The sequence below is a fragment of the Felis catus genome, chromosome D4, assembly GCF_018350175.1.
Source record: "Felis catus isolate Fca126 chromosome D4, F.catus_Fca126_mat1.0, whole genome shotgun sequence".
In the NCBI taxonomy this organism is placed as follows: domain Eukaryota; kingdom Metazoa; phylum Chordata; class Mammalia; order Carnivora; family Felidae; genus Felis; species Felis catus.
In genome coordinates, this window is record NC_058380.1 from 63,253,676 (window position 1) to 63,275,452 (window position 21,777).

General features: G+C 42.4%; 1 protein-coding gene and 1 long non-coding RNA gene across 8 annotated transcripts in view; one reads left to right on the top strand and one right to left on the bottom strand.

Annotated features, from left to right (window-relative positions):
- The window catches only part of LOC123381714, a 28,717-nt gene extending 23,581 nt beyond the window's left edge, over positions 1–5,136 (bottom strand). The window contains exon 1 of the long non-coding RNA XR_006589054.1: positions 3,863–5,136. This is a non-coding gene — a long non-coding RNA (uncharacterized LOC123381714). The remainder of the gene's footprint in view (positions 1–3,862) is intronic.
- Positions 1–16,991, top strand: part of PLPPR1 (phospholipid phosphatase related 1) — a 374,403-nt gene extending 357,412 nt beyond the window's left edge. For 6 of the 7 annotated variants that reach the window (XM_045043456.1, XM_045043457.1, XM_045043455.1 and 3 more), the window contains 3 exons: positions 3,414–3,664; positions 7,171–7,347; positions 7,532–10,830. In XM_045043456.1, coding sequence (XP_044899391.1) covers positions 3,414–3,664; positions 7,171–7,347; positions 7,532–7,855 — 752 coding nt within the window. In that variant the 3' untranslated portion in view covers positions 7,856–10,830. The other variant, XM_006939332.5, reaches the window with a different exon arrangement.
- Positions 16,992–21,777: the final 4,786 nt, after the last annotated feature.

Here is a 21,777-nt window from a genome sequence, read left to right on the forward strand (position 1 = left end):
TGAGTCTTGTGAGGAGGCCCTTGGGCTCCACCAATTTGATCTTCTGCCATTGCTAATGCAGGTACCCTCGTCTGATACCGTGCTGGGTGTGAAGCTTCTCTAAAAGGCTTGCAGCTCCTGAGCTACACCCTGAGAGGGATAGGACACACTTCAAATGGATTTCCAGAAATCATTCTGGAGATTTCTGTTGCCCTGACCCTGGGTTTGTCAGCCAGCGTGAGGCAGGGAGCATGGGAGTGCCTCTTCACTCCTTCAGCCTCCTTGTGTGGCATCCTCAGCCACATCCCCCCCCACCCATCCCCAAGGGTGGCTCTCAGTCTTCCCATCCAAGCCTTTTTGGAATTCCAAACAAAGCAACAACAATAACAAGTGTCTCAAGCACACAGCTCTGGCAAATCAAAAGCACTTTACTTTTAGGCTATTGTGTCAGCTTATAAATTCATTCATAAATGCGATCAGCTCTTCTGAAGCAAGGAACACTACTGGGAGCAGATTCATAAGATAAATAGAACCCACTAGGGAGGGTTATAGGAATGAAAAATGTATCTGTTAAAATTTCAAAAATATGACCTCACTTAAAGAATTTTTTGACACCAAGGTAGGTTCTATAGACATTTTAAAAACATCCCCTTCAAATCATACGTTGCAATACAGAGACCATAAATGGTATTCCACCTGACCCTGAGGACAAAAGGAGCTATTGTTAGCTTCTGAGGCTTGTAAAATACACACAAGTAGCTCAGGGTTAAGGGCAATGGCTGGAGTGTCTTACAAAAGCCCCGTGTGATAGGACATTGTCTGTGAATCGCTGCTTCAGGTTCTGCCGCCCTTTGTTGGCATGGCCTGTGACATTCAGGTGGCCTGTGACAGTGCCCTTCTGAAGCTAGATCAAATGCACCGGAATGAAATGTTTGGAAAGCAGATGCTTGTTAAGCCATTAGGAGAAGCAGAGATGATGCCTAAGGAGGCAAAGAAGAGGGAAAGCAACTTTCTGCAAAATATCACAGGACAATAAATAGGAGAGCTGCCCATCACAGAATCACCATGGACCACAGAGCTGGCATTTCAGACACCCATCCTAGGAGCCTAGAAATCCTGTCTCAGAAAGAACAAACCCGCCCTAATTGGAAGCACTTCTGACAAATAAAATGCCAGAGGAAAGTGCTGGCACTTGTCCTTTTTCAAATCATAAATTACCCTGGTTTCCTGGAAAAGTATGCCCAGACAGACTTATTGCCCCCTTGAAAAAGCCAGAGACCTGGTCTTTAAGAATCTTGCTTAAAGGTGTATATAAAAAAAAAATCTCTAACCACTCAGACTTCCTGAACCTGGGGGGAAAATTGCCACGAATGATCAATGATTGCCTACTCTCAGAGGTCAGACCCTCTGAGAGTGAGCTGGCTGAAGCTATTAAAAGAGCCAGTTCTCATTGTGATAAAGCACATCCTGGCAAAGCCACAAAAAAGAAAATTATAGCAATCAATACAGATCAAAATGAAAACCGGATGAAGGTTTCAGCCAAACTTGTCTTCACTTCTGCTATAATGGATCAACTTTTCAGTGCTGATGTCAGCACAATTTGCAGATGGAGGACATTGAATATGGGAGTCGAAGCTGGGTAGAAACTTAACTGAAACTGTAGCAGATCCTTGACATTTACAGGGGTTAATGCTGACTCTCACACTTGCCAACTTCTCCCATAATTGAGCTGCATTTGGGAAGTCTTTATCCTTTCAAGTAACTTGTATGTACCTCGGCTCTGCACAGCCCCCTTTGATATTTTTAACAGACAATAGTGCACTGATAATCTATAGCTGTACTGTGTAGGCTTTGAAAGAGTTCACAGTGAAGCTTCCTATAAAGAATTCTGCCCTACCCTGTTCAATCTTATTGGGACTAATCCCGTGGAATTTGCCAGAGGACAGATAAAATCCAGGAAATACAGCCTACCCACAGGATTCTCAGCCAAACAGCAAAGTCAGTGTGGCAGAAAGAATAATGCCCTCCTCTCCCAAAATGTCCATATCCTGATCCCTGGAAACTGTGGATTTGTTACCTTATATGACAAACGGGAATTTACAGGTGTGATTAAACTCAGGCTTTTGAGTTGAGGAGATTATCCTGGGTTGGACAGGTGGACCCAATGTAATCAAAAGTCCTTATAAGAGGGAGGCAGGCAGGAGGGGTGCCTGGGTGGTTCAGTCCATTAAGCGTCCTGTTTTTGGTTTCAGCTCAGGTCGTGATCTCACAGTTCGTGGGTTTGAGCCTCACGCTGGGCTTTGTGCCTGCAGCACGGAGCCTGCTTGGAAATCTCTCTCTCTGTGTGTCCCTTCCCTGCGCGCGCGCTCTCTTTCTCTCTCTCTCTCTCTCTCTCTCTCACTCACTCAAAATCTCTCAAGATAAATAACTTTAAAAAAAAGGCGGGGGGGGGGAGGCAGGAAACTCTGAGTCAAAGAAAATGTGACAATGGAAGCAGAGGTCATAGTGACATAATTGCTAGAAGGGGGTCACAGATAAGGAATGTAAAACAGCTTAGAATCTGGAAAAGGCAAGAAATGAATTCTACCCTCAAGCTTCCAGAAGGAACACAATCCTGCTAACCTGTTGATTTCACCCAGGGAAACCTACCTCTAGAACTCTAAGAAGATACACTTGTGTTGTTTTAAGCTACTCTGTTTGTGGTAACTTTTTACAGCAGCTGTATGAAACCGATACAGTCACCAACATTTTTCTTTAACACTCTCCCTTTCTTCTCATTTTCTCTGCCCCTGTCAAATGAAACATCCAATTCAATCGAGGTTTCTGGAATGACCTTTTTTATCTTTAAGGAGAACTCCCTAACAACCTCATTCACTTCAGCCGCCATGATGTCATAAATATCCCCTCCTCAGAGTATTTGCATTTCCAAACATGAGCAGGCAGAATATATTTTCTACAGGAAAAAAAAAAAAAGGAACTGACGTTGAGTAGCTATTGACGCCAAAGGGAGTATTTTGTACCTATCCTACTTAATCTTGCCCCCCAAGAGGTATCACTCCCCCCGACCATTTTGTGACTGAGGGTACCAAGGTTCAGAGAAGGCAAATAACTTCTGTGAATGTCAGCAACGTTGGGGCTGGATGGAGCCCAAATCTGTATGATTCCCCAAGTCTAGTCCTTCCCATTAGAACATGCTGCTTCTGGTTTATACAAAATGATAAAATGCTAACCGCAGAATATCTGCATCAATTTGAATGGAATAATGATTTGGGAAGCAGGCACCACTCCCTGCAAAGATAAAGGTTGGGGAGACAATTTGGCGAGATCATTTTTGGTAGGTTCTGATGGTCTCTCACTGCTACGTTTTCCTCTCAGGGACAAAACCAACCGACGGTGCACCTCCCCATTGCTAATCGTTTCAAATCTCCTTGTAGGGGTATTTGCCTTCGGACTTTTTGCTACTGACATTTTTGTAAACGCCGGACAGGTGGTCACGGGGCACCTAACCCCGTACTTCCTGACAGTGTGCAAGCCGAACTACACCAGTACAGACTGCCGAGCACACCACCAGTTCATAAACAATGGCAACATTTGTACCGGGGACATGGAAGTGATAGAAAAGGCTCGGAGGTCCTTTCCCTCCAAACATGCCGCTCTGAGCATTTATTCCGCCTTATATGCCACGGTGAGTAGCCCAGTCTTGCCGGCACTCCCAAGATGAGTTGTCGGCTGGGATACATGTCTCTCTGCCCTCCTCCCCTTCACTGTTTTGTCACAGTCACTTAGAGTGATTTTTCAAGTCCTGTTACAACATGTTTCTCCTGCATAGCACCATACCGTTGCCTCCCCCCCCCCCCCGCCCCAACACCCCAGGGTAACATACCGAGCTGCCGGAGGATATTGATTTGGGAATGTGGATAATCTCTTAGTCAAATCTTCCCATTTTACAGATGCAGAAACTGAGCCCCAGAGAAATAGGTAAGAACCCACAGTTAGACCTGGGACCCAGGCTTCTGGCACTCTGTCGGGGATCCTCCCACTGCTCACAACAGCACTCTTTGCCAAAGTTCCACTGGTTCCAGGACAGCATACATTTCTCACACCTGCCTGCAAGTTTGCAGGTGTGGGCGTTAATGTGAACGGCTGCGTGGGTAGTGCAACAGACCCGGGATAAAAACACAGCTTTCCTCTGCTCCTCCCGACACTCTTCTTCACCGTTTACCCAGAACAGAAGGGGGATCCTACCAGATCCCCAACACCCGAAAGTTCACTTGTCCCTGCTCCCCAAATCCTACAGGCTTTGACTGCCCCCGCTAGTGTACAATGTTCTCTCTACATTGTTTGCTTTCGTCACAGAGAAAACCTAAAGTGGGTCCCACATCTTAAAATACAAGAAGAAACCATGCTGTCCCTTTTACTTTCCTACTCTTTAATTGCATCCATTTTGGAAGTGACTTCATCTCCCCTTTCTCTGGCCTATGCTTCCTTAGAAACAAGAGCACAGAAGTAGAGGGATCAGCTCAAAGGCAGATAGCCTATGCATTTCCCTGGGGAAGAACAACTATTGGTCAAAAACACATCTTTTCCTTACTTGAACTTTATGTTCCAGGTAGGACTGGTCTAGTGAGTCTCAATGGAAGGGAAGGAGAAGGCAGAGGAAAGACCCCTTTGAAATAATCCATTCTTCCCAGAGGTTCTGAGCAAGACTCGCCCCCACCCCCAGGAGAGCATGTTCCCACCCCCTCAAGTGAGGGTAACTGCACTCTCTGCTGAGAGTCTGCCTCCGGTTGAAGGGCGTCCCTGCCAGCACCTGGATGCCTACATTCAGGGTGGAAAGAGGGGGACCGACTACACGTCTGGTCTACTCAGTACAGCGTCAAGTAAACTGCTGAATATTCTCTTTAAAACGATGGCTCCTTGGCATCACATTCACAAGATCACATCTGTAGGATGAATTTGTCAACCACCAATTACCCAAAATTAGTCTTCCTAGTTATTCCTTTTAAATCTGCTCTTTAATGAATAGGAGAGAAAAAATGACTTCAGCTGCCCCATGTTAGGAAACATGCACATAGATAATATAGAAGCCTCAAACAGATCAATCGTAGCTTGGTGAGCCTTGCTTTATGATAGATAGATAGATAGATAGATAGATAGATAGATAGATAGATAGATAGATAGATAGGCAGGCCGACCATGTATTCTTTAAACAAAGAAAATCCTCTCAGGCATTTGGCATGTTCTCCAACTTTCAAAATATCCATTTGTTCTAAATTATCTACAGCCTAAGTTCTATGAAGCAATGTACTCCTGAGCCCTTTTCCTACCCATATTTATCGAACTCAAGCCACTGAGGTGTGAAATTTGTAGAACACCGTTATAAAAATAAATCTGTTACTCATAATAATCTATTGTCTCATCAAACGAGATACAAATTTGAGAAAAAAAGAAGTCTGCTCAGAATAGCAGATGTTTTCAAGGATTCAGATATAATCCAATTCAAATCATGCCCCACAGACTATAATCAGATAAACCCTGATACAAGACTCCAATTGTGTGAACATTTTTTGAGCCCCTGTTATGTGTGAAGTGCTTTCAGAAATTACTCAACAAATATCTCCTAAGGACTAGTTAATACCGTGAAGAATACTAACCCTAAGCCCCTGTTCTTATAGTTTGTAATCTTATAGGAAAGATTGATAAAGGGTACAATTAAAAAACAACATAAAAAGATAAAATACTAGAGTTAAATATATCTAGTGTAGATGTTAAGTAACATTTCCTATACAGCCCCAGAATGGTGTAATGTGCTCTAATTTTTGTAACTGATCAAACCATACTTTTGTAGGTCATCTATTACATGTGATAGAGAATTCCATCTTCTGTATTCATACCACTGTTGAAACATCATTCTACAAAAGTAAAAGTTTCCATTGTAACATTGTAAAATGCATCCACTGAACCTGTATGTGCTCAGGCCATACAAACACACTGTAGACTGTAAGTATTAGCATACTATTTCTCAGAGTTGCAAATTCATTTATCGGTTCTAAAGAAATGATGGGATGGATCAGTAATGCCCTCTAGTGGTTTCTTATAACCATTGCCCAGGTGATCGAACCGTGTTTACCTCTTTGAAAGAGGCTCTAGGCCACCAGACACAGATTTGATAACTGAGTCGATGAAACTTTAAGAGTGTTGCCAAGCCCCTCACAATAGATAAGAACAGCCCACATCTCAGGTGCCATAAATTACATCATCCTTTCCTCAGGTCAGGAACTCCTTTCCCAACCTTTTGGATATCGGGGAACCCATAGAAAAGTTCGATATTTTAAAACACAGAGTTCAATAATTTCAAACACGACTAGAGTAGGGGCACCTGGGCGGCTCAGTAGGTTAAGCCTCCAACTTCGGCTCAGGTCATGATCTTGCGGTTCATGAGTTCCAGCCTCACTCAGACTCACTCGTGCTGTCAGCGCAGTGCCCACTTCAGATCCTCTGTCCCTTTCTCTCTGCCCCTCCCGGCTTGCACTCTCTCTCTCAGAAAGAAATAAAACATTTTTTAAAAATTTAAACACCAGAGTAAATGAATGCAGAGAGCCGATCACAGCTGTTCCAAGGGAACGTGAGAATTTAGCACAACTGAAACCTGTTTGTGTGACACACCCATCTGGAAGTTCTAATGCAGCCAATCAACTAACCAGTCAATGCTTTTGTGTTTGTTGCTCACAAGTGTGAAGAATCAGCTAGAACTCTGGGAGACACCAAAAGTAAAACGTATTAGCCACTTGCCTACCTGGCCTTCTCTTTCATAAAATTCATCCTCACAGAAGGTTTCTTCGGTATCTGAGATTCTGTGTGGGTTTCCTTATACTCCAAGTGATTCTTTAATTTGTTGCATAAAACTTGCACACTCTGATGTTCATTATGCGGTCAGTCTCTGCATCGCTATTTCTGTTTACGGGCCCACTAGAACACAAAACATGATTAGGAGACGGCCATCCATTGTTCTTGCTGCACTGGTTTCCCACCCACATTCTTTCCTACCTGACTTAGTGGAATTGTTCAACTAGTCAGTGTGGCCACTTGGGCGCGGCCCCTGTTGCATGTGCTGGTGCATGTCTGTGCATGTATGTGTTTGCACCGCACAAGGAGGCTGCCTGTCACTTGCTGGTCTCTGTCCTGTTCCAGATGTACATCACAAGCACAATCAAGACAAAGAGCAGTCGGCTGGCTAAACCAGTGCTGTGCCTCGGGACCCTCTGCACAGCCTTCCTGACAGGCCTTAATCGGGTCTCTGAGTATCGGAACCACTGCTCCGACGTGATTGCGGGCTTCATCCTGGGCACTGCCGTAGCCCTGTTTCTGGTAGGTTAGCTTCCCTCTCTCTACCTTTTTCCCTCTCGTGCCCTCTGCAAGGCTGTCAGGTTAGCCAGACTTCACAGTGTAAGTCCGTGTTCCTCCTGCCCCAGCCTTGTGAGTTGCGACTTTCTTCCAAGTATTCTGCATCCTTTTGCTACAAAAATGACTTCTAAAGCACCCTTTCTTTCAGAAATCTGACTGCATGTTCCCCCAAGGGGTCAGAAAGACGAATGCCTGTGGAGGACGGCTTGCTCTGCTTCCTTCAACACTGGGCTGTGGACTGGGGTCCAGCAGACTAGTAATTTGGCGTACCTTCAAAGCAGTGTTCTTTATTTTTAAAGCAATGTTCTTCAAATATCTGTTCAGAATGTATCGAGAGCAGAAACTAAGGAGGGAAGAACAGAAAACAAAGAGCCTGGGTGGAAGCAGACAGCCCCTTCTCCCGCATCCTCAGAAACTCTGCTCTGGCCCAGACTTGCATATCCCACTCTGCAGTATGAAAACACTCCTCTAGCCACTCCCAGGCTTTTTAGAAGGCTTCTGCTGTCACCTACACGTGGCTCTCAGCTTATTTTCACTATAAGTGGCTTCTCAACCACATATAATCTTTCTGGAGAAGAGTTTTGGCTGATATAGTTTTCTCCGTATCTTTTACTTTTCTGATGATTTTAGTTCCTCAAATAGATGGGGGCCTCACCACCTGATCAACTAGGAAATTTCTTAATCTTAGTTGGACTGGAAGAGAAGAGGTTAATTTTTATTTTTGTCTTTTTACGGTTTTATTGAACTATAATAGGCAGATAATAGATGCCACATGAAGTGTACAATTTGATAAATTTTGACATACATATATCTTTCTCCCCCTCATCCATTCCCCTCATTCCCAAGAAACCACTGATCTCTCCAACACTCTATATTAGTTTGCCTTTTCTAGGATTTCATATGAATGGAACTATATAGTGTATATTCATTTTCTTGGCCATCTTTCACCTGACATGATTATTTTGAGATCCATCCATTGTAGCATGTCTCAACAATTCATTTATCTTTCTTGCTGTGTGGTATTTTATCACAAGGGCATACCACAGAGGTACAATTTGTAAATACTCTTCAGGGATTTAAAGTATACCTGGAAGGATTTACAGTAAATCACTGGGACTGAAGAGTCCTATGTTGTGCATGAAATGAATCCCCTAATAATATTCAGCAAGCTTCCCCTAAAAGACAATAGCCATCACAGTCCGGATGTCCCCCCTCCCATTCTGCCTATCCTGGTCCAAAGCACCCATAGAGACTGGCATTATACATAGATGACTCTTCCTTGTCCTGGCCTTCCTCCTTGCCCTTCCCAACACACTAAATACACCTATGCCTCTCCTAACTTCTAACTCAGAGTTTCCAACATTTTTACCTGCTGAGATACAGGAAATGCTCCCAGTTGCCCAAAACACTGATCTCCCCATGGAGATGGGGAAGCTCCATTTTAATTCCAAATTATTTTAAATGGATCCAGGCTTTCTTTCTAAAGTGAAAGATGAAGGACTTCCATGCAAATTGTCCGTGTGAAGCTGCAGGAACAGCGGTGCTGAATGATCCTGAGGTGTTGATCTCTCATAGGAGATCTTTCCCAATGATTGCTTTTAAAAGAGTTTGGAAAGGGCACGGGTGACTTCAAGAGAAGAGAGGGTTTTCAAAGACAGATCAGTAGTCCATCAGTGAAGGCTCAGGCTCAAAAGCCAAAAAATTTTGCTGTCCATCAGTCCCGGGACCAACATCCCCAGCTAGAGACGAAGAACGGTACAGACTGTCCCGAGGTATTTCATGAGGTCTTTATGGGATGAAATCTGTGACATTCTTTGCATTTTCTAAGGCCACATGTACAAATTCTGCCTTAGTATTAACCTTCCTTTCTCTCACTAACTTGCAGCCCTGTTTCCTACCGCTTAGTTATTATTTGCTCTGTTCTTGCCTTCCCAGTTGATGGCAAATGTCCAATTTTGTTTTCCACAAATGGTCTTTATGTAAGACCCAGAACTGTTGCTGAATTACCCTGGCAGAGACAGACCCCCACGCTCTTCCTGTTGTCTGCATGTGCACAGGTGCACCCTTCACATGCGCACACACACTGAGCTTGGAAATGGGAGGGGAAAGATGTCTTCGAAGAGACTGGAAGCCTCCCAAAGTGGAGACTTGGACAGGAAGACAGGAAGAGAAGACTCTGTGAGACCAGGAGCATACTTTAGAGCACATATGCATTATTGTGAAGATTAAAGCAGCCAGGGCAGGGGTTGGTGATTAGTTGAGCAATTACTATGTGCCCTAATCTGTATATACACCAAATCATGTGCTCCTAGGACAACCCTAACACTATTCTTATCCTCATTTTACAGACGAAGAAAATGGGGCTCAAAGATAAATAACTTACTCAATGGCCACGCAGCCAATAAGCTATAAATCTGACCTGGGTCTTTCCAACTTCAGAGTTCCTATGTTTCCCAGTTCTCCCATTTCCTGAATCGAGGGGGTTTAAGCAGAGCAGGAGAGTGAGGTGGAAGAAAGCCAAGTAGAGAATATTTATATAAATGTTCTGCAGGGTTTGAAGAGTGACAGGAAAGATTCAAAGACACTGGGTATAGAAACAAAGATGCAGAACAATGAAGACAGTGGAAAAAGACAGATAAACTCTACGAGGGCAAAAGAAGCAGAGAAGATGGTAAAAACAGACTCGGTTATGAAGGAGGGCCTCAGTAAGAAATAAAAGTGAGCAGTCGTTTAGAGGGAAAGTGTTTTCATGGAAGCAATAAAGGAAAAGTGCCACGATTTTGAGGTATTTAATCTCAAGCAAACAGTAGTCACATAATTTAGGGAGGGTCGTCTTAGGAGTGAAAGACTCGTCAGCATGGATCATTTGCTATATGTGTGGCGCTTGTTAAGAGGCAAAAGAGTAGAGTGGTATGATTAAGGGGCTGTGGAGTTGAAATCTCTGTGTGACCTTGGGCAAGTTATCTAACTTCTCTGTCCTCCTTACCCAAGTTGAATATGATAATAGTCCCTCCCTTGTAAGATTGCTGAGTGGGTTAAATGAAGGAAGGTGAAGTCCTCAGGACCATGCCAGACACAGAGTGGCCCTCAATAAATTATGCTGCTGTTATAAGATGATTTACATTCGTTGTGTCTTTTAATCATTTCAGATCTGTGAGATAGGTGTTGTTATTTCCATTCACAGGTGAGGAAACAGGCTTAGTGGGGTGGATTGATTACCACTGGCCATGTGGTTATCAGTCAGATGCTTCATCAGCCCCTAGACATGTTGAGTAGACACCCTAAACTATGCCCGAGGTCTTTGCATGGCCCCTATGACCCACTGGCTCAAAAGAAGACAGTCACTATGGCAGCGATGTTCTAGGGGGAAAGGCCTGCCTGCCATCCTCAGAGGTGCCCAGGCATATAGATGGCTCTAGTCTGACTCCAGTCTTTTTTCCCCTCATCCTGCAGGGAATGTGTGTGGTCCATAACTTTAAAGGAACACAAGGATCTCCTTCCAAATCCAAACCCGAGGATCCCCGTGGAGTGCCCCTAATGGCTTTCCCAAGGATAGAAAGCCCTCTGGAAACCTTAAGCGCACAGGTACAGTAAAGTGGTTTTAGCGAACCAAACCCACAGGCTCAAGGCCGGTTATCTTGGGAGGTCAGCTAATCCATTCCTCTACTGGAAGCAGGATACCACTGAATCCACTCAACACTAATCAAATCTGAGGTAAAGGCTTCAAGAACTTCAATCTTCTCTCAATAGTCCTGTATTTATTCTGGGGCGTGGCAATCATGAATCCTCAGGAAGTTCTTAGTAATGTCTAACTTTTAAACCCCAGCTGCTTTAAGACACCTTGACCTATGTAATACCACATTTATGAAATTTGGGCCAATCATGTGGGAGGCCAATCTTGTTTAGTGACTAGGACAATATTTAGAAAGAGAAAGGTTTTGTTACATTCAGCAATAGATGTAAGCTGGAAGCACATTAAAAAAAAAACGAACATTAAAAAGGTTACTAAGTGTCCTTTTGCATCTATTTTGATGACCACAATCAAAAAATTTTAATGCAACCATACTCACTTATGAACCAAGGCCCTGATGTAAATGTCAGAGATACAGAAAATGATTAGCTGCACAGTCCTTGTCCTCGAAGAACTCACAGATAATCAGGAAGGTGGATATAAGTGAGTAGTCATAATATGGCATACTGAATCAGAGGTTCCCAAGGTGCTTTGTGAATCCAAATGAAGAAAAAGAAGTGTATTCTGTCTGAGAAGACAGGAAATGCCATGCAGAAGACTCGCCAAGTGAAAGCAGCCTCGAGAGATAGTATCAAACACTTGTTTTTGCCTGGGACAGTTGCTAGGTGCTTTACAACTACATTCTTATTTGAACAAAAACCTATTGAATCGATAGGAAAGTCCCACTGCACAGATTAAAAAATAGGAACGTGGGGGTGCCTGGTGGGCTCAGTCAAGCGTCCAACTTCAGCTCAGGTCATGATCTCACGGTTCGTGGGTTCAAGCCCCACTTTGGGCTCTGTGCCGACAGCTCAGAGCTTGGAGCCTGCTTCGGATTCCGTGTCTCCCTCGCTCTCTCTCTGCCCCTTCCCCTGCTCGCACTCTCTCTCTCTCTCTCTCTCTCTCTCTGTCTCTCTCTCTCTCCTTCAAAAATAAATAAACGTTAAAAAAACTTAATAGGAATATGAAGATAGCGATGTTCACCGAATTTGCCTGAGGCCACGTAGCTAGCAAGCAGGAGAGCTGAGATGAGTGGTTCTCTAAGCAGAGAAGGAGAGAACCAATAACAAAACAGGGTTCTGCTGTCCGGCCAGGCTGAGTCCCACTAAAATGTTTTCCTGTAATAATCTATTCATCTTGAAATCGTGTTTATGTTTATATCCTTACAAAACCATTTGCATAGATAGTACAAGGGAAAAGCAAATCACTTCCTACTGGAATTATCAATATAGTATAAAATAATATTTTCCCTTATTAAAGATTATTAACTATCCGGTATCTGAGATGAACTCTCCTATTTCTTTTCACATTTAGTGAAGTCTTTCTAATTTTACTAACAAGAAAAACAAAACACTAAAGCTATTTCCATCTTGGGAAAACTAGGGCTCTCCATTAAACCCAGAGCCGAGTATTTTGTTTGTTTTTCCCCCAACCTGTATTAAGGTGAACGTTTTGACTTGATTTAATTAAGAAGTAACATACTAAGGGGCCCCTGAGTGGCTCAGTCAGTTGAGCGTCGACTTCGGCTCAGGTCATGATCTCACAGCTTGTGGGTTCGAGCCCCGCATCAGGCTCTGTGCTGACCGCTTGCTCAGAGCCTAGAGCCTGCTTCAGATTCTGTGTCTCCTTCTCTCTCTGCCCCTCCCCCGCTCACGCTTTATCTCACTCTGTTTCTCAAAAATAAATGTAAAAAAAAGAAGTAACATACTAAAAAATCTATTGCTGGTTTATTTACATACAGCCTATCGATGCAGGTTGAGTGATAAAGGAGCTAAATCATGATCCCTTGTAATGAAATGGTGAGATAGACTTTCTCTGGTCTTCCCTATCTAATTATGTTTCTGTACCTGATAAGATCAGAGTGGTTTCCTCTACTTTTGAGGTGAAGCAACTGAAGACAAAGGTGAGTTTTAAAAGCAAACAAATACCTACTGAGTTCCACGAACATGGGAGTCTCTGTGTTCTTTGAAATGCTCTCTACTTTGCCTTAAATGTCCCAATTTAAGGACATCAACTTTGGACCCCATCCTTCTGCCAAACACCACTCAAGCACTACCCTCTGTTGGAAGCCTTCTCCAGACTTCTCTCTCTCTTCTCCCTCAGGACCATTGATAGTGACCACAGAGGTCATAGAGACATCTAGGCCGTACTTGGGGGGATTCCACTTACATTGAAATATGAAGTGCCAAACAGAATTTCAAAATCTGCTCTTCCACAAGATAGAATGAAAGATTATCTTTAAAATATATATTATGATTCACTACGAGCAGCAGTTGAACTTCCTTCAATCTGCGCGTGTATCTTTGTTTCCATGTGTATCGTTCCATCTGGATACAACGAGGCCATTTCTGAATAACAGGCTTGTGCCTAAGGACCTCATGGACCCTTGTGTGATTGTCCTGCACAGTTAATGCCAATAATGCCCCTTCATGTCTGCCTCTGCCAAGAGCTTGGAGACCTTGAGGATCTGAACCCTATGAACCATATCTTATTTACTCTCCATATTTCCTGGCATTCGTGAGGCATGAAATGAATGTTTGACAGGGGCAGAGGCAAGCCAGAAACAAAACCTGAACTAGAGACTTTAGACAAAAGCAAGAACCAAAAATCAGACAATAGTCACTATCTGAACCCCCACAGAGGACAGAAATTAATAAGAAACAGTGAACAGGACTTCTGCAGGCTAGTCAAAGAGAAGCTACAGGACGCTGGTTAGAAAGTTGACTTCTCAAGTGATGCCTTCCACACCAATTAGAGAAGACTCAAGTAACAAAGCATCCACCTTTATTTAAAATGTTTTCATGTGGGCAGTTAGGATGATTATACCCTTTACTTGTTGGGTCAAGAAAAGAAAATTAGCATTTATTGCAAGCCATCACATTCAGTCCTCACAATAATCCTACAATTGTTATAAATTCCATTTTGGAGGTAAGTTAAGTAAAACACAAAGATTTTAAGAAACATGCCCAAGGTCACCCAGTTAAAATTAAAACAGACCCATCTAATTCCAAAGGCCCCGCCTGCTGTACTATACCATAGGGCCTGGCATTTCATTCAAGAGAAATTCCATTCTGAAGTCTGCAATTTAGCATTAAATGGAAACATGCAGTAAGGGATACTGTATTTGAACTGAGCTACAGTTCTTCCAAAAGAAATCTGCCCTGTGGTTTCTCCTGTGGGCAAGGACTCCCTAGTCAACTCCAACAGCTGTGGTTGCTATTAGAAGCTGACTCCTTTGTAATATCTGGGATAGAACCATCTTCCCAGGGAGATCTTTTGGAATCTGAGAGAAAATAGGAACTTCTCTTCAGAGCATGCATTCATACGTGCGAAATCTATCCCACTGTTCAAAAGACCTCAAGGAGTTGGGGCGCCTGGGTGTCTCAGTCGGCTGAGTGTCCGACTTCGACTCAGGTCAGGATCTCGCAGTTTGTGAGTTCGAGCCCCGCGTCGGGCTCTGTGCCGATGACTCAGAGCCTGGAGCCTGTTTCAGATTCTGTGTCTCCCTCTCTTTCTGCCCCTTCCCCACTCATGCTCTGTCTCTGTCTCTCAAAAATGAATAAATGTTAAAAAAAAAAAAAACCTCAAGGAGAAGACTGTCTGGCTGGAGAGGGGACCTGGTCACCCTCCTTTCCTTCCTCCTGAGACACCTTTCCCTTTTACCACGTGGAGTTACAGTGCTTTCTATTCCTTTCTGAAAATCAACTCAAATTTGAATATTTGTCTTCCGTGATTCCTTTAGCATAGTTGATTAAGACAGGGTTCATTTTCTAAAATCTTTCCCAAGTACTAAATAAAAACCAAAAAGTAATTATAGAATCCAAACAAAACAAAAATGGTCAGGTTTCCAAAGCATAATTTTGTGGTCCTGTAGAGTTCTTGTAATCTCATAGACACCCTGTTCTAGGATCCCACAGGGTTATTGTGACCCTAAGGAGACCAGCTTGGAGCTGTGCTCTGCTTCTGCACGCCCTTGGTGTTGAGCAACTGTGCACTTGTCAAACACAGTTTATATTAACAAAAGGAAGTTAGAAATGAAACAATTGTATGAACTCACTCTGGGTGTGGTGTAAAGTCTCTCAATGTCTCCAGATTTGGGAAGAAGGGGAGACCTTTGTTTCTTTAGCAGAAAAAGAATCTAATGGGTGCTGAGACCCAGGTGCCTAGAACCTTACCCCAGGAGGTTCTAATCCAACAATCATGAGGTAAAAGAATATTTATAGTTCAGAAAATATTCCCAGAGGAATTCTAAGGGCCCCCTTGACTTGAAACTAGTGGTATTGTAGACATCATATCATAAATAGAAGACAAGACTTGGAAAGTTAAAGAAGTCTGCCCAAAGTCACCCATTTAGTTATCCTAGCCTATTGAATTACTTTATCTTTACTGCTTACTCTGAAATGGAATCTTATAAACATGTAAATTAACAAAGCATTGACCCAACATTTTTTTTTCAAAAAGGAAGCATATATAAAAGTGAAGACATAAAGGAAAAGTCATTTTTCACATTATGGCAAGAAATGCATCAAGCTCTAGTTTTCACAAACAGGACAGATAAAAAGTACATTGAAAAACAAAATACTTAGTTTCTAAAATTTGTAGTCGAGCTCTCAAGAATATGTGAATCTCTAGTATTTTAAACATAAACAGGAATCAAGAAACCAATAATAATCAGATCTAAAGCCACAGTTTCCTAAGTCCTTTCCCAACCCCATGGACTGGGGGGTTTAAGTTCAAACAAAAGAGGAAACGTTGGGACCTGTATATAGAAGTTATGTAAACAACAGGTAGGGGTTATATAAACAAGCCATAAATACTCAAATTGATAGAATTACGAGGAAAAGGGGACAAAGCTGCAATCATAGTATGGATTGTAACACATTTCTCTCTAATAAGCAAATAAAATATAGTGAAAATATAGATGATTAGTAAGATCTAATGTGCATTACATACAATCCTCAAAACATACGAAACATTATGAAAATAAATCACATAAAAGTCAAGAAATTGTAAAGGATCAATATCACACAGGTTACATTCTTTAGGAAAAAAATAGATATCTATACCTAAAACAACCCTGTACATTTGAAAATATTAAACTCATTTCTTTATAGCTCATGACTCAAAGAATAAATCATACAGAAAATTTTCAAAAATCAGAACCATTTGATATTAAAACACCACATTAAAAATGTGGAATGCAGCTGAAGTTACTTTGAGATCCTTAAATGTTTCTATTAAAATATGATTAAGTATGATACAAGACAACTTTATAGAGACCAAGTTTAGGTGCAGAAATTATTTTATTTTTGGTTGAAAAATCAGGGAAGATTTAATAGAAACAGTGATAATTTGTGAGGCCCTGGAAAAGCATTTCAGGGAGAGGGAACAGCCTGTATGAAGTCAGGAGACAAGAGAGCAAGGGCACAGCCAGGGAAGAGTGAGTGTGCACGAGTCAATCAGCCCGACTCTGAGATTACACCTGCTTGTCTTTACAGAATCACTCTGCCTCCATGACCGAAGTCACCTGAGACAGCTGATGTGTCACAAGCTGTTTTTTTAATCACCCTCCAATTCGATACTTCAAGACACACAGTTACTTGATGTCAAACTGTGAAGACAAGTATTATGTTTATCTAGTTAGAAGCTAATGTTTTGTACATTTTTTTGTATGAGGAAGTGATGTAGCTTGCCCTGATTTTTTTTGTCAGCTTTAATATATTTATGCCAGAATTTTACACCAACAAAATTTTCTTCTTGTTCCAGTGCGCATTGAAGAACCACATTGATTCAATGATTGATGTTGTTTTGTGATATTTGTACACAGACCTTCTTTTCTCAGTTTTATAGGCACAGAAATAAAATTAATGTAACAATTCACCTTACCCCTTTATTACTGCACTTGCTGCCTCCTCCAGAGCTTTTAAATTTTAATGAAAATTAACTTTTGAGTTGCAGGGAGGGCAATGTTGGTTAATGGTAAATCTCAAAATCAATTGGGCAGAAAGAAACATTCCTTTCACAAAGAACTTTGTGTTCTTGTCTCTTAACCTGTTTTGTATTCTAAGTTAAAGTACTGTATTAGTGAAGTCACTTACTTACATAAAAAGTGGCAGAGACTCCTGGATTTGAGGGGTATTGGGGTTATATGGTTCTCTCCTAGATAAAGTCTTCTCCCATCTAAAAAAAACTCAAGCTCTTTCTGGAATCATGTCCTTGCACTGGGAGGTAACACTGCAGACCTCTTTCCAAAAAGCAACCAGTACCAGTCTCCCCTGTCAACTCAACAGTTTTGTATATCATATTGTATGGACTTTCTATGAAAATGAATATTTTACAGTTTGCACAGTATTATTTTACAGAAAGGGTATCGGAGCATCTACAACCTAGAGCCGCAGAGCAACAGCTTGGCTTTGTGGCTTTTAATTGTTCTAGAATTTTAACTGCATCTCATTTTTCTAGCATGGTAATAACTAACGTGTAACTCCTTTCAGAGAAGGAACTCCCTTGTCTGGACCTGTCAGAATGTTTTCTTGACACTTTCATGTTGGCTATTCTTAGCTTTTTTTTTTTGTACTTTTTTTTTTTTTTTTTTTCTAAAGAGAAGAAAAAAAAGTTATCACAAAATGTAGTCCGGCTCCTGTCGTTTGTTTTAAGCTTCATCCCCCGGGTATTTGAAGGGCCACAATGAAGTGAACCCAACACATGTTTACACTCTTTAGTTCCATGCCTGCGGAGATCAGTGCCAGCAGAGGCATGACTGGTAGGTCTTTTCGTGGGGGAGTATGGGAGCGAGTGTGAGTGGAGGTGGGTGGGACTGGAGATGTGGAGGCAAAATTTTAAAATTCTTGCAATTATTAGGACACTTGGAAACACAACCTGGATGTGAAAACCTTAGTTTTCAGCCTGCCCATGTTGAGTTGCCAATAAAAAGTTAGTCGTTCTTACCGAAAGTGACCTCTGCTAAAACCTGGCCTGATCTCTCATTTCATTCTGGCCTGAGGTTATTTTCATTTCCACGCTCATGCTCTCACACGCACCTGAGCTCTGTCTGGCTGAAGCTGGGTAGGCAGGCGAGGAGGGAAAGAACACTAGAAGCTTTGTTCATCCTGGATGCCATACCATGTGCTTTCACACACGTAATGTGGTTCTTCTCCAAACAGCCCAGCGAAGCCGTGACTCTTCCAAGGTAGTGTTGTGCATGTCAGCACCGGTGTGAGCACCCAGGTCCTCCTGACTCCCCTAAATCGAGATGCCTCTGAACCAAGTCCGCGTCTTTTCAAAGGTTTCTCAATGTGATGTACCTGCTTAGATGGTTCAGGGGTTGATGTAGGTAAGAAAAGCACATCGTACAGGAAGATGCATTCTGCTTCTCAGAAGGAATAATGTGCGAGCTCTGAGCTCTCCACTTTGTGTAAGCTACCCAAGCGTCACGTTGCCCGATTTCTGAGTGACTCATTTTCTTTTTTTTTTTTTCCATTGGATACTTTGCGTGCTTTTATTTATTTTTCAGTATATGAAATTTATTGTCAAATTGGTTTCCATACAACACCCAGTGCTCATCCCAAAAGGTGCCCTCCTCAATACCCATCACCCACCCTCCCCGCCCTCCCACCCACCATCAACCCTCAGTTTGTTCTCAGTTTTTAAGAGTCTCTTATGGGAGTGACTCATTTTCGAAACGTATTTGAGGATTTTGTTTTCATAACAGCAATGAGGGTTTGATTTTATTTCCTTGTTCGTGGTAAGACATTCTGAAAAGCGCTGGCAGGCTATATGGATTTTACATTACCCGTTTCTCGTCAAAATGAGAGGCCATTTAAATGTGTGACTACCAGACGGTATTTTCAAGAACAGAAGTCCAGTCGACAAAGTGAGTGTTATCCTTCTACTTTGCTTTCCGGTTTCCATCTGGAAGGATCTCTCAGAAGTATTACAAGCGCTCTGGCCACAGACACCAATTGCCTGGCCTTGGGCTTGGGGGGTGTCGGTACATGACTGAGCCAAACTCCAGAGGACACCACACTGCAACACTTGGAAATAAGGGACATCTCTGGGCTCGCATCTGTGGGACCGCTGAGCCAGTCTGATACCTTCCATGATGCCATGGCAACCTTAGGGTTGCCCCAATTAGCCCCAAGCACTTCACAGGCCTCACATTGATCTTTCAAGCCTGCCATTTGAGATTCATTTCTTAGGGCTAAGGACCTTTCCCCGTCGGCCTTCTACGAAAGACAAAGCCCTCTATCTAAGTATGATGAGTGGTCGCGATAGCCTCTGAACAAATTCCATAATGAGCTTTTCCTCTTTTCAAGGGAAGCCCACAGGAGCCTGAGAAGCCTGACTCCCTGTGAGAGGGAAGAGGGAAGGAACAAAAGAAAGGCTAAGGAAGTATGTTGACCTGAGCAACTTCACAGAGCGAATAACTAGATTTGCCAAATGGATGGATTCCAGACTTCCTCCCAGTTTGGCTAAGGAGACAATGACTTATTTGGAAATAAAGAGAATTTGAATGGAGCCTGAATGGTACCACCACTAGTTGAAAGATAAATATATTTAAATACAGGACTGATAAGGATAAGGGAGCTGCACTCAGCACGCATGAACGTCTGGGTGCCTCTCTTGGCAAATTCTGAAGATCTCTCTCTCAAACTGTGCTAGAAGGGCTGTATGTTGAGCTTCTGAGTCAGAGAATGCAAACAGGCATGATCCCAAACTCAGAAGAGGGAGTGGGTACCAGTGGGATGATTTAAAGAGCAGAAGAGCCAGGAGTAGTCTTTTTGTTTCAAAAAATTGGCTCGATTTCCCTACTTTATGCAACTACACTCTCAAGGGTGCTAAATATCTTGGAGGCAAACACGTGAAATACCAGATTGCCCCAGTTCGTCTTAAGGAATAGGGTTGCATTAAAGCTGTTGTACTATTCCCACCACGCTGAATTGAAGATGTGTGCTAGAACTAGTCTGTCATGTACTGTCATTCCTGGTACTACTACAGGAATTTTGTAGTGAGTACCAGGCGTCTTGTTTGCATCCTAGTTCTTGATCCAGATGTCCCAGGATGGGTTGATATGTTCATGGATAGTCCAAGATCAATTGACACATTGATACTCTACCCTCCAGCCCATTGACCCTTGTGGAGCCCAGTTAACTGCACACACATTTCTAAAATTAGAAATTACTCTGCCTGGGAAAGCAGCATTTATACCACGCAAGGCTGGTGCCTGTGTCCTCAGCCTGTCTTGTTCATTTTGGTATCCTATGTGTGTCAGCATCTATAAAAGGTTACAATCTATGGACTTCCCATGAAACCAAGTAAACCTATGAGCAGACTGAAGAATAGGGTGAGTATGAAGCTCTTTTCCTTAAAGATAGTGTCTAAAAAAAACCAAAAGTCCTTACTTTACCCTATTAACTTTATATGTATATATTTTAATTTCATTTAAATCCACGTTAGTTCACATATAGTACAATAATGGTTTCGGGAGTAGAACCCAGTGATTCATCACTTACATACAACACCCGTGCTCATCCCAACAAGTGCCCTCCTTGATGCGCATCATCCATCTAGCCCATCTCCCTACCCCCATCAACCCTTAGTGTGTTTTCTGTATTTAAGTGTCTCTTATGGTTTGTCTCCCTCTCTGTTTTTATCTTCTTTTTCCTTCCTTTCCCCTATGTTCACCTATTCTGCTTCTTAAATTGCACATATGAGTGAAATCATATGACATTATCTTTCTCTGACTGACTTATTTCACTTGGCATAACACTCCAGTTCTATCCACATCATTGCAAATGGCAAGATTTCATTCTTTTTGATTGTCAAGTAGTGTTCCAGTGTGTGCGTGTGTGTGTGTGTGTATTCTTTATCCATGCCTTATTAACTTTAAAGGAACTTCCATTTACCAATTTATCTCAAATATTTTGGAACAGAGAACAACTCTTCTCTTGGGATAACGATGTTTAATGTTGTTATATAAAGTCATTTCTGTCTTGAATCATCCTGTGAAGCACTTTTTCCTCCATTTCAAGGGATGTCCCATAGTATTTCAGAATTGAGTAAACCCAGGCTCACTCAAGTCACATAGACTCATCATGCATAACTTTGTACAAAACATTTACATCCCCTTCTTGTGCTCCCTCTTTGTAGCCAACAGAGTTTCTGCCTTTGTAGGGACCACACAGTTAACTACTCCCTCATTTGGCATTTCTTCTGTCTGTTCTTCGGCAGCCACAGGGGTAAGTGTAAAACACAGGCAGGTGGACCTCCACTCCAGCTGCCTATTGTCTGGGTAGACTCTGTCTAGTTCGGGGTCTAGGGCTAATTAACTGAATAGTCACCAGTGGTGAATTAACTCACCCTTAGAGGGATTTTCAGTTGTTTGACTGCCTTAAAAATAGATACTTACAGATTCGGTAAAAGTAATCATACCAAGATCCATTGTGTATGTATTAATCTACCACTGCCTGCTGAAATCACTGATTTTGGTGAACTTATACCAGCTTTATCACCATGACTTTCACCTCACTGGCATGAAGTTGGAGTCTAACTTTTCAAAAACATCCTTATTAAATGATAAAGCAAAATAGACCTGCTGTGTGTCTCTATAGGATTCTTAAGAATGTATCCCTTCATCAGACCTATTACTTCTTATTATTGTAGCA